The 12,553-nt window shown below is 42.9% G+C and overlaps 1 protein-coding gene across 4 annotated transcripts in view; it reads left to right on the forward strand.

Annotated features, from left to right (window-relative positions):
- LOC116316669 (zinc finger protein 638-like) overlaps positions 1 to 11,589 on the forward strand; it is a 57,180-nt gene extending 45,591 nt beyond the window's left edge. For all 4 annotated transcript variants that reach the window (XM_031735289.2, XM_039613790.1, XM_031735288.2 and 1 more), the window contains 19 exons: positions 104 to 282; positions 826 to 1,041; positions 1,235 to 1,333; positions 1,609 to 1,646; positions 2,116 to 2,162; positions 3,467 to 3,498; positions 3,607 to 3,726; positions 4,220 to 4,351; positions 4,510 to 4,551; positions 5,417 to 5,551; positions 5,964 to 6,128; positions 6,252 to 6,650; positions 6,735 to 7,208; positions 7,297 to 7,434; positions 9,705 to 9,918; positions 9,999 to 10,241; positions 10,428 to 10,553; positions 10,721 to 10,842; positions 11,146 to 11,589. In XM_031735289.2, the coding sequence (XP_031591149.1) occupies positions 104 to 282; positions 826 to 1,041; positions 1,235 to 1,333; positions 1,609 to 1,646; positions 2,116 to 2,162; positions 3,467 to 3,498; positions 3,607 to 3,726; positions 4,220 to 4,351; positions 4,510 to 4,551; positions 5,417 to 5,551; positions 5,964 to 6,128; positions 6,252 to 6,650; positions 6,735 to 7,208; positions 7,297 to 7,434; positions 9,705 to 9,918; positions 9,999 to 10,241; positions 10,428 to 10,553; positions 10,721 to 10,842; positions 11,146 to 11,214 (2,990 nt within the window). In that variant the 3' untranslated portion in view covers positions 11,215 to 11,589. The remainder of the gene's footprint in view (positions 1 to 103; positions 283 to 825; positions 1,042 to 1,234; positions 1,334 to 1,608; positions 1,647 to 2,115; positions 2,163 to 3,466; positions 3,499 to 3,606; positions 3,727 to 4,219; positions 4,352 to 4,509; positions 4,552 to 5,416; positions 5,552 to 5,963; positions 6,129 to 6,251; positions 6,651 to 6,734; positions 7,209 to 7,296; positions 7,435 to 9,704; positions 9,919 to 9,998; positions 10,242 to 10,427; positions 10,554 to 10,720; positions 10,843 to 11,145) is intronic.
- Positions 11,590 to 12,553: the final 964 nt, after the last annotated feature.

Consider the following 12,553-nt stretch of genomic DNA (forward strand, 5'->3'; position numbering starts at 1 on the left):
TGTATATATGTATATATGTATATGTGTATATATGTGTATATGTATATATACAACATGCAGTACAACATGCTGTGATTTTGTTTTCCCGGCATATCCGTATCAGCGAGTTTCTCTCACGTTGCTGTGAAGCGTCCACACAGTGACTCAACCAAGCACTCCACTGACACTAGCCGAGATCGACCCTCACACATGGGAGGTCACGGCTCCAAGCATGGATCATCACAGCCCTCCACCAAAAGCCTTAAGGCTCTGACCAAGCATGGACCTAAGACGGCTAAGATGGTAAGTGACAAAACTAATATGATCTTTAATAAAGTTTATTTTAGCTTAAACAAAAGCCACAGTTCGGACACACCTCAGGCCACATTTTCAGTTTTAACTTGGTAACACTGGAAGAACGTGTTGGGTAAATGTTCAACTCATAAAAAGCAGAACAGATAGAGGGAGTAATATTCCAGAAAACATTTAGATCATATAATCCTTACGCTTACACTGCAGCTCTGTAGCGTAATGTAGTGTCAGACATGCGGTGCTGCCTACAGTGGCAGCCGCTGGAAGGGCAAGGACTAGACTATTTAATTTGAGACAACACAATAAAAAAGTTACCCTGGTCAAAAAAAAAAAAAATGCAAGTCAGTAAAGGTGTGCTACAGGTTACTGTTTTTCCCTCCTCACCTGTGTAATTTCATCCAGATCTTGTCTAAATCATTTACTGGTAACTATATTTCCAACTTAAATCTGTGTTCTTTAACCCATATTGACCGTCGTGCTCATGTTTATCACAAACTAACGTTAAACATGTGCTGTTGCTTTCTCTTTGGTAAGTCTGCCAAGCCTCTGCCGGCCAAGAAGAAGAAGAAAACTGTGACTCCAGCCTCACAGGACTCTCAGTCTGTTGCCGATCGTCTGGTGTATCTGACGGGCATCCCAGAGGACGCCTCTGAACAGGAGGTCACCGATTTGGTCGGAGCTTTTGGAAAGATCAATAATGTCATCCTCATGCCGTGTTCAGAGGAGAGCGAGAAGGGCCAAGGACAGAAGGTGCAGTTGAAGTGTCAGATGTGGGTCAGTGGGCAGGGTGTTTTTGTTTTGTTTTTTAAACAGATGAGAACTAAAAATAAACCGTGCAGTTGGTTTTTGTGTCATTTATCTTTTCTGTAAATGTGGTAATCTGTTAGTTTGCTGGATGTGTTCTTTCTCTCAGTCTAGTCTAATCTCTTTCCTGGTGTTTCAGGCCTCTGTATGTATGGTGAAGGCTGAAGACGCCCAGGCTCTGGCCACCTCCACAAACCTCTCCATCAGAGAGCAGCACATCACAGCTTCAGTAGCTAAGGTGTGAGAAATGTTTTTCCTATTTTGAATCATATCCGTGTAATAATCCAGACAATGCCGGTTTTCTGGCCTTTGAGAATTTTCCAGAACAAGATGATAATCTAGAACTTTCCTCAGTGAGGCTTAAAGCTGAAAACAACTGTGGGGAATATACTTGTAACACCTACAGTAGGTGTTCTGTCCCACCCTCCTGTAGCCTGTTGATGCAAAGATGAAGCAGTGTTAAAATGGATTCATACACACCTGTGTTTCACTGTTCTTCCTTCTTTCTTACAGAACCCTGAAGGAGAACAGTCTACTGATGCTAACAGCAGGTTTGTCACAGTTATTGGCTCAACACTAGAACTGCCAAACACCCTACAGTAATTCATGTAATGTGTTTATGTTTGTAGTCAGCTGTGAGGCCAGTGTTAGAATGTAGCCAATCAGCTGTTCAGTCTGTCTCACAGTGAGCAGTTTTTATACCATCTTTATAACTAATGCCACACATTATCCAAAACTTCACAGTGTTCTTCCTCTGTAATAATGACAATATTTAGATATCTTATTTATTAGTTTCTTCTAATCTGTATTTTAACTTTATGAGCTGTAAAAACACAAACTCCAAAAATTTACCTAAATACTTGTTTTGTCTTAATTAAAATGTAAAGAAGAATATGATTAAAAAATGAAAAACTTAACTGTTGTTGCAGGACAGGGTCAGAATGACCCCTCCTGATGGTTCTTTTTGAATCCTGTTTTTCATTTAATCTTCATATAATTTGTTGCTTCTTTCGTTCACAGCAAACCATCTGTAGAACAGAACAAAGATGCAGCTGGAACGGACACAGGTAGGAAACATCTGCAGTACCACCAAAGACATGAGTCATTGTTTATTTAACTACCAGCTACTGCCATAAATGTGAGTTTGTGGTTCTTAAAAATTCAATTCAGTTTATTTATACAGCGCCAAATCACAACAACAGGCGCTTTATATTGTAAGGTAGACCCAACAATCATATGACCCCCTATGAGCAAGCACTTTGGCGACAGTGGGAAGGAAAAACTCCCTTTTAACAGGAAGAAACCTCCAACAGAACCAGGCTCAGGGAGGGGCGGGGCCATCTGCTGTGATTGGTTGGGGTGAGAGAAGGAAGACAGAGATTAATAACAGATATGATTCGATGCAGAGAGGTCTGTTAACACATAGTGAATCACAATTGAAACTCTCAGTGCATCATGGGAATCCCCAGCAGCCTACACCTATTGCAGCATAACTAAGGGAGGATTCAGGGTCACCTGGTCCAGCCCTAACTATATGCTTTAGCAAAAAGGAAAGTTTGAAGCCTAATCTTGAAAGTAGAGATAGTGTCTGTCTCCTGAATCCAAACTGGAGGAGAGAGACCTAATATTTAATAATCCACATTTCACTGTTTTACTCTTTGGTTCAGATGTGGATACTGTATTGTTCTTTCTTTGTGATTCTTTATGTTTAAGTTGTTTGTTGCTGGTTTTTAGTTTGTTTTTTGTCTGTTTGGGAGCTGACACAGTCTCTATGGAGATGGGTTTTTGGGGGGTAGCAGGAGGAGAGAAGCTGCAGAGAGGCGTGTAAGACTGCAACTCTGCTTCCTGGTCCCAACTCTGGATAGTCATATTTTGGGGGGTTTAATAAATTGGTCCATATTTCTAGAAATGAGAGCTGCTCCATCCAAAGTGGGATGGATGCCGTCTCTCCTAACAAGACCAGGTTTCCTCCAGAAGGTTTGCCAATTATCTATGAAGCCCACATTGTTTCTGGGACACCACTCAGACAGCCAGCAATTTAAGGAGAACATGCGGCTAAACATGTCACTCCTGGTGTGATTGGGGAGGGGACCAGAGAAAACTACAGAGTCCCACATTGTTTTGGCAAAGTTTTAGCAAACCTTTAATGTGCTCATAGTAACAGAAGATAAGACTCAGTCATCACTACATGATCCAAATATCTCACTTCAACAAAATCCAAACATCATGACTTCCACTGAACTGTCTGTCTTAGATGAATTAAACACCCAGCTGATGTGCAGATGTGTATTTTATGGCTAATGCCTTGGTATCTGAAAGCTCTGTTTATGAACTCGTGTTGTCGCCCTCTCCCTATGACTCTCGGCTGCAGAAGGCAACGCTGACCAGAAGACGTCTAATGAGGTACATAATCTGTATACTAAAGCTTAATTATTTTGACATATTCCACTATGTCTGTCTGGGAAAAGTACTAACGCAAAAGACAAATACAAATGACCCTGTCTCATACAGAAAGGCAGGCTGTTGATCACAGGACTTCCTGAGAGCGGCTGGTCAGAATGTGACATCATTAACTTGATCCAGCCATTTGGGACTCCCTCTGACGTCATCCTGGCAACACAAATAGGAAAGGTTAGTAATTAAACGTTGTTGTTTGTAATAGATGAGAAAATGCTTTGACACAGCTGCACAGCCATGCGAGACAGAAATCCTCACCTGCTGTAGTTTTGCTGTGGGTCTCTGAAAAGTCTCAGATTAAGATGAAGGAACTGAAGTGTCGTCTCTCCCGTCAGTTTGCTTTAGATATTACATTTGTGCTTATGACTGATGACATTGACCCACTCTTCCAGGCTAATGTTACACATACAGGGGGCTCGTACTAGGATGGTTAAGGCCAGTACCTGGAACTGGATCAGTGGGATTTCCTCCTTCGTCTTTTTGCATTAGTAAACACATTTCTTAAGAGTGTGTTTTCACTTTTAATAGGGTCCATAAGTAATATGTCTGCAGACCGTTTCCTGTATAGATTCTTATTTATATTGTTCAATGTCCTTGTTCAGAAATGTTTAAAGTGGAAAATGATGATGCTGTTTGTATAACAAATGACTTTCCTTTGGTGTGTTAGGCACTTGTGTCAGTGCCAGACATGGACGTTGTTCGGGAGATGGTAAAAGTCCACACATTAGTGCCTGCCAAGGTGAAAGACTGTGAGGTTAAACTGACCCCCCTGAAACAACACATCGGCTTCAACACACCGGTACGACTCGTCCGTGGATTTGTTGTCTTTCTTCCTCTGTTACTTCTAGTTTTCTGTCTCATGCATCTTAAGTTTGAAAGATGTGATCTGTACAAAGTGCTGCGTTGTTCTGGTTTCCTTAAACAATCATTGATTTAAACACAACACTCTTCACGCAGGTGGCGCTCTACAATCTTCTGATGGGACCAGTGGATCCATTAGTGAGTACATCTTCACGTCCTTCATTCCAACATTATGAGGTCTTTTGAGTTTTTCCCCCTGAGTCATGAAAGGCTGATGGGGTTTTGTCACATGGTGGTTTGTAAATCAGATAACTCGAGAGCGAAGTGACGTAGGAGTTTAAATTAATACCAGAAGTGTGTCTACAAAAATCACAGTGACCTCAAGATCAAAGGTCAGGCTTCCTGAAAGTCACCTATTAATACCAGAGCTGTATGTACTTCAAAAAATGACGATTTTGAATCTCAGTGACCTTGACTTCAAGGTCAGAGCAGGGGCGGATCTAGAGACGTTTTAGGGTGGCAAAATCAGAGCCATTTATGTTACACCCATATGCAGGTGTTAGTGCTGTAATGTGCATGAAATATGGTTCAAATACAGTAAGTACACACATTCATATACATATAGTCTATAACTTTATTTTCTTTAGCTCATATCTTTGGCCGCCTATGCGGTATATTTAATGTTTATTATAGCGATGCTAAAAGTGTTACTGTCAGCTTACTTTAATAAACAGCACTGTCATATACAAAGCTGGAGTAGCTCTAGGGGTGGCAAGAGATTATTTTAGGGTGGCACCCCTGTAGATCCACCGCTGAGTGAGAGGTCCTGCTTTCTGAACATTTTGTGGATGCAGGAAATTGAGAAAAAGGCAAAGGTGGATTTTGGAATTTTGAACACATTTGAGGACATTTTTTTCCATGTTCCATATATTATTCTTTTTTTTTTTTTTTTTTTTACTTAACCTAAATAAAATCTAATGACGAAAATACAGTTGAAGGAAATGAAGCAACAACAATATCCGGTGCTGGTTTACAAGTCGTTAAATGTTGCTGCGTGTTACAGAGTCGAGCTCCAGTAGGCTGGAACAGCCTGTTGGTTATTGGGAATGTTCCCGACACACCAAGCGGGTCCTCTGAAGTCGAGAAATTGGTGCGACGCTTTGGAACAGTCATCAAGACCCTCGTGCTCAGCAGCATGGTGAGAGCTATGCGTCTGTGCAGCTGTGCACCACTTTGTTCTCCAGGACTCACACTCAGCTGCTCGGCTTTAAAACCCTACAATCGAGTCCATTCTCATACACTCATGAGATTTCAGTAAAATGTCATTTATATAGCAGCACACATTCACCTCGAGGGATGTTGTAAAGGCTGATATAGGACTCAACATTATAGCATTAAATAGGTTTTTGCTCATGTGTTGCACACATACAGTTTATGGATGCAGTTTGCTAACAAGCTTGTTTGTCTTTGTGGATGAGAGTAAGCATTTAAAATGCAGTGGGTGACATCACTGCAGCAACATGCACATGAACCCCTCACAGTCCCTACAAATATTTTGCAAAACAACGAAATGTCATGTGCTTAATGTCACGTTTTCTTTTCCTGCTCAGGTGATTTGTGAGATGGCCACTGCAGCCATGGCCCTGTCCGTATACAAGCGCTTTCAGGCGTTTCCATGTATAATCCAGAACAACCCGCTGTTCTTCTCCCGCAAGCCTGACCCCAAAGCCAGCACGCAGACTAAAGCCATCACTGCCCCTCACGATTCATCTGAGGTGACTACCACTGATATTTGGTTAGAGTTAAGAGGACATCCATGTACATTTACTAATTTCTTTCTTAAATGCTTGATTGCATGTGACTAATGTGTGTGTGTGTGTGTGTGTGTGCGTCTGCAGGATACACCTGCGAATGGCAAAGTAAAGCAGACATCTGCAGACAGAGAGGAAGCAGCACACCAAGACAATTCAGAATCTCCCGAGGAGAGGATTGAAAAAGACTGTGATGGAGATGCTAATAAGATGATGGGCAGGAAGGAAACAGCTGAAGAGGTTTTAGAAGCGTGCAAAGACGGTAACGTGGAAAAAGACGAGCTCGTGGTTTGTGACTCTGCACCGGAGAATAAATTAGAAGCAGACACAACGGGAACGTCAGGCGTTGACATCAAGACGACAGAGAGTAAAGTCAGTGCATCTGAAGCAGAACGTGAACAAACTCCTGCAGAAGAAGAGTCACAGCCTCCTCGCCTGGATGGCAAAGCAGATTCTGAGGAAGCAGCCGCGCCAGAGCTGCCCAAGGTGTGTACACACAAAACATGTGATTACATGCATACAAAATGATCTTTGACAACTAAAACAGTGTTTCTGCTGTAACGTCACCAGGTAACTCAAGCCATGGTTAATGCGCTGCTTGTGGAGTGCAGAACAAGGCCCACCGGCCACTCCAGCAGCAGAGCAGCACCCCCCAGTGGAGAAAAGGGGGAAAACCAGACAGAGACTAAAGAGATGACCAAAAAACAGACGGGGGTGGAAGGTGAGGTGAAAAGGCAGGAGAAGGAGAAAAAAGAGGCAAGAAAGGAGAAGGAGGTGAGGGAGAGAGAGAAGAGGCAACGGGAGAGGGACAGAAGGGGCTGGGAGAAGGAGGAGAGGGCTAAGAGGGAGTGGACTGAAAAATCCAGGAGGGAGAGGAGGGAGGAGGAAAGAAGGGAGTGGGAGAGGAAGGAAAGGGAAAGAAGGGAGAGGAAGAGGGCCCACGGCAATGGTTTATCGGGGTCGAGGTCGTCCTCCAGGTCGGAGGCATCCAGGCAAAGCTATGGGAGGGATGAGCGCCACAGTATGGAGGCTGAAACCAAAGCGGTGAGGAGACGCAAAGTCTGAAGTTTAAAGCGTGTGGAGGGCATCATTTTATTTACAGTTCTGTTTCTTTGTCCTTCCCTGAACGTAGGAGGAGCTGGATGAGTTCCCGTTCGACATGAGTGACTTTGTCACAGTGGACGAAGTCGGAGATGTGTGTGAGCTTCCACTCAAAACCTCAGAGGAAGGGGAGACCCCGCCCACATGTGTCCCACAGGACACTCCACAGGTAGCTTCACCATGGCTGTGTGCTCACACTTGTTTGTTCCCCTGTTAAAGGTTCACACACTTTTTACTTCATAGAACTTCATAGAATAGATAGGTAGGTAGTTTTTATTCTCCTGCGATTATCATTTATGATTAAGGATGTTTCAGCCGATGCTCTGTTCTCCTATTAGCCACTGGTGTTTTTATACTTGGTGAATTCTGAAGTCCAACCTGTCGCTAGGAGTGGCAGTTAATTTATCTTTCAAATGATATCGAGGCTCTCGGGGACTATAAAGAAGAAGTACCCAGAATATCTTTTTACCCCTCAGCTGTAAAGGCTGATGGGGTGTTTCCATCACCCCACCCCACCAAAGAAGACTTTAAAAGCCTGATATGAAGCTGGAGTAATATGGAATGCCAGGACTGCCATAATGAATTAAATAATTACACCATTAAATATCTTGATGCATTCTCAATCATCCAGGAAAGTAAATCTCCAAAAGTTGAATCTGTTCATCTGGACGTAGCGTTTTGTGGGAGAAACGTTTCGCCACTCATCCAAGTGACTTCTTCAGTCTCAGCTGACTGCAGGTTTCCCCAAACCTTATAAACAGTACATTTGCATAATGACTGAAACCAGCCCACTGAAGGAACAATGGGCTGATTAAGGAACTGACCTCACAGTGGTGGTTTTTAATGTTAGTTATAATTCAGAACTGGCGACTGAAACACGTGGGACACATAAGAACATCAGGAAATAAAAACCCGATAATTATAACCTCAGTAAAAGAAGTCAGTGTCAGCGGGGGTTATTACAGCTGTGTACCGGGGCCTGCGCTTTGTCGGTGGTAATAACAGCTCGATTGCTTGCGAGGCGAGCGGGTCTATCCCACGCTTTGCCGTGAGACTAGGCTGGGCAGAGATCTCTGAAATCATCGAAGCACTTTTGCAAAGAGGCTCTATCTTGACAAACCGACCAGACATCTGAAGATTAAACCACTACATTCTCGGCTAAAAAATATTAAAACGGTATTTAGTGACACACAAACAGTTTTTCCAAAGTTCAGTTCTGTTAGTTTCCACATGCCAGTTGTTGTGTGCTAAAAACAACGGCCACCAGGCCAAAGCAATGGTTTTGACTCGATCAGCGTTAACCCCGCCCCCTGAGTTTGATGGGTGAGGTTGACAGATAAAATTATTTCATGGTGAGACCTGAAGGACTCAAGTGTGCCAAAATGAATTAATTAAACACACCATTAAATAATTATTTAAATGTGGCAATAATTAATTAAAATGTGAAATAAATAAATAAATAATTAAATGTGTCAAAATATTTATTTAGCTAATTATTTCCCATTTTAGTTATTTAATGGTGTATTAAATTAATTCATTATGGCAGTCCTGGCGTTCCATAGAGTAAGGGCTGCTACAATTCTGAGAATAACTAAGCAAGCCATTCTTTTGGTCAGTAATTGTAAACTGAATTACTTTTTAATTATTCACACATATTTAATAAGAAGAAATCAAAAAGATGTGTTGGGGAAACTAAGTCTTAGAACAACAGCTGCTAGTCTCTGGACTTGCAGCCTGTTTTGTAGCAGCACAAGTGTTGTATTATAGAGAGTCATAGAGAGCCAGCACGTGTAGTCCAAAATGACTTAGAGGCTCTTGTAAACACTGTGAAGGAGTGGAGTTTTATTTTTACAGTACTAAATTACAGCAACAGTCGCCTCAATGCATTTCTGTATTATAAGGTTGGGACAATAATACAGAGAAACCCCACAGTGGGAAGCAAAAACTCCCTTATAACAGGAAAAACCGCTGAAACTGGCTCAGGGAGGAGCTCTGCCTCCCAGTCTACTTACCACAAGTAAACCAGCAGTGTGAGAGCTCTGTTGGACTGATACAGTACTGTCTATAAGATGAAATGGAGCCTGAAAATTCACTTGTATGTGAGGGGAAGGATTTTAAATTCAATTCTGGATTTACTGGAAGCCACTGTGGGAGAAATAGTTCTTGCTGCGGTATTTTGGATCAGCTGAACAGTTTTTAGGACATCCTGATAATAATGAATTACAGTAGTCCAGCCTGGAAGTAATAAATGCATGAACTAGTTTTTCAGCGTCACTCTGAGACAGGATATTTCTAATTTTAGAGATACTGAGAAAGTGATGTTAATATGGGTTTGGTGTATGCATTATTGATCTTCGTGTCATTTGTACATGAGGTGGGCCTTGAGTGTGTGTGAGAAACTTTACAGCAGCATGTGCCGCCTCTTGTTTTCTACTTCAGGACGCAGCCATTGATGTCACAGCAGCTCCAGCGAAGTCTGAGCTCACACCTGAGGGTGAACATGTGACTGATGTAACAGGCAGCTGTGCACTGCCAGATGTAACAGCTAATCTGATTCCCGGTGCTGCTGTGTCCCCACCGCCGGCTTCACAAGCCGAGCCTGCACACAGCCCAGTGCATAAACCATCTGAGCCTGACATCACACCTCAGCCAGGTACTCTGAATAAACCATGTTTTTTTTCAGCCCTTTTCTATGTGGCATACTTGAACCTGAAGTCTGTCATTGCCCTTCAGATACCTCATTAACTGCTGAGTTCACCCCAGAGGGCCAAAGTGTTCCCATCCCTGTCCCTGCAGCTGCAGCAGCTTCCTCCTTAGCAGCAGCAGCAGAAAGAAGCCGAGATGGCGATGAGGAGAATCCTCTGAAACCTTGTGAGTCTGTTGAAGAAGAGAAGATGGGATTGGTCAAACAGGAGGAACACTCGAAGGTGCAGAATCAGGAGAACAAAAACAGGAGAGAGACAGCTGCAGAAACTGGTGAGGTGGATTCATTTTGCCTCTTACATTTAGCACCTTAAGAAGAAGAAGTGGTTGGCTGATGGTGTCATACACAGATTTGCCCCCCGAAGAAATCACCGGACTCTGTTTGAACAAACAGCACTGGTCACCCGGGATAAGATCGAGGGATTGAGCTAAACCCTGTTTTTGTCTGGTCTGTTGCAGGGAAACAGGAGCAGTCTGAAAAAAACCCCAATGCTGAAGAGGAGAGTGAGAAGCCCACATTAGAAGTGGAAATTCCCAGAAAAACAGAACATTCCCTCCCTCCTTTTGACCCCAGCAACCCAGTTGGTAAGAAACTTGTCTGTATTTGTTTAGCATGGCTCATTCACAGCTGTTTGGATGTCCTGACATCTGAATTGAAACTCCCAGAGTCAGCAGGATTTATGCATTAATGCTAAAAGTCACTCCACAGTTAGACCAAGTGTCATTCTGTGTGTTTGTGTGTCCATCCACAGGTATGGAGTTCCTGGTCCCAAAGACGGGTTTTTTCTGTAAGGTGTGCGCTCGGTTCTTCAGTGGCTCCAAGGAAGCTGAAATCAGCCACTGCAAAACCCGCAAACACTACGAAAACCTGCAGGTAGCAACACACACAGTTATTAGTCTGGATGTATGAAGATGGAGTTCTGTTTTTACAGTTCTAAGTGCAATAAGTAGGGACTTAAATAGGCAAAAAGCCCCAGGTTTGCTAACGTGACCAAAATAAAAGCCTTACAGGTAAAGCACACCTGGCTAATCTAGAATTGTCTGTGAGATTAGATTCATGTTATATTTTTGGCTCTAATTGTAACAGACCATTTTACATGTCCACACATTTGTTTGATCACAAAGAACATGTTCTGCTCTAATCAGTTCCTAATGGATTTTGTCCACGTTCTCCTAGAAATACTTGAAGACGTCCAAAACAACAAGTGAGACTGCCAAGCCCGACTCCAGCGGAGTGTGCTCCTGAAACTTTGGGTCCAGATTCTCATGTTGATGAAGATTTAGTTTGTAAACTGTCACATTTTAAACTTGGACTGTTAAGTTTTTTGGGGTTTTTGTAATGTTTGAGGTTTAATTGAAAACTTTAACAACTTAAGCTAATTCTAAAGACAGTTACTGTTTGTTTCATGGTGGTCACCACATCCAAATCTGATGTTTATTTTGGTTCTTGATGGGTGCATCTCTTTGATTGCATCTCATTGATAACATTAATGATGGAAACTGTACGGCTGAAGATGAACTCCAGCAGGAATCGTGCACAATCAAAATGCTTTTAGTGAACTATTGTTTTCCTCCTGAGTCTCATTTCAGATGTGAAATAAAGATGTCAATATTCTGAGCACCCACTTCTGTAATATTTGATTGGCCAGATGTGTCTATCACAAGCTGTTATCCAGTAAGCATGCAGCATTTAGGTTTCACAGTCAGAGTAAAAAGTGTAAAAATGTTCTGCACACTGACAAGAGTTTGGAGCATCTACGTACATCTGAAGAGAGAGCAGCAGAAGTAGAACTTACATGATAGAATAAGGGAACAGTGTCGGTTAAAATACACAGAGTACTGTAGTACATGTCTACGGCCCTCGAGGGCTGGTGTCCTGCAGGTTTTAGATCTCACCCTGGGTCAACATGCCTGAATCAAATGAGTAGTTCATTACCAGGCCTCTGGAGAACTTCGAGACATGTTGAGGAGGTAATTTAGCCATTTAAATCAGCTGTGTTGGATCAAGGACACATCTAAAACCTGCAGGACACCGGCCCTCGAGGGGCACACACACACACACACACCTGCTAATCAGTGCTGAGTAACAGACTCATGGAATACTAGAAGCTCAGTTACCAAAACAAACTTGTTGGTCAGGCCAGGGCTCTAGAGTGCGACCAAATTTTTCTGTGGTGCGACTAAAAAAAAACATTTGGTCGCACCGGTTTGGGTAACAAAAAAAAAATCTCTGCAACTCTCCATGTGGTCAACAACAGACACACATTATGCCCCTATCGTGGACTAATCTCTGATTATCTCTGACTATCTCTGATTGGTATCAGAGATAGTCAGGGGCGGGACCTCTCTGATTGGCCGTGGTCCAGTTGAAAGTGCAGGTGGAAGAGAGAGGTGAGTAGCTTTAATAAAGCGATATCAATTCATTAACGGATTCCACACAAAGACGTAAACACAGACGGACCCGACGCATCAGAATCAGCTTTGTCTTTCTCGGCTTTCTCACCGGATGGCCCGAACACGGACACGCTGTCGGAGCTCAGCGATTCTGATGCGTCGGGTCCGCGACCAAAATTCGCCGAGCCAGC

The sequence above is a fragment of the Oreochromis aureus genome, linkage group 6, assembly GCF_013358895.1.
Source record: "Oreochromis aureus strain Israel breed Guangdong linkage group 6, ZZ_aureus, whole genome shotgun sequence".
Taxonomy (NCBI): Eukaryota; Metazoa; Chordata; class Actinopteri; order Cichliformes; family Cichlidae; genus Oreochromis; species Oreochromis aureus.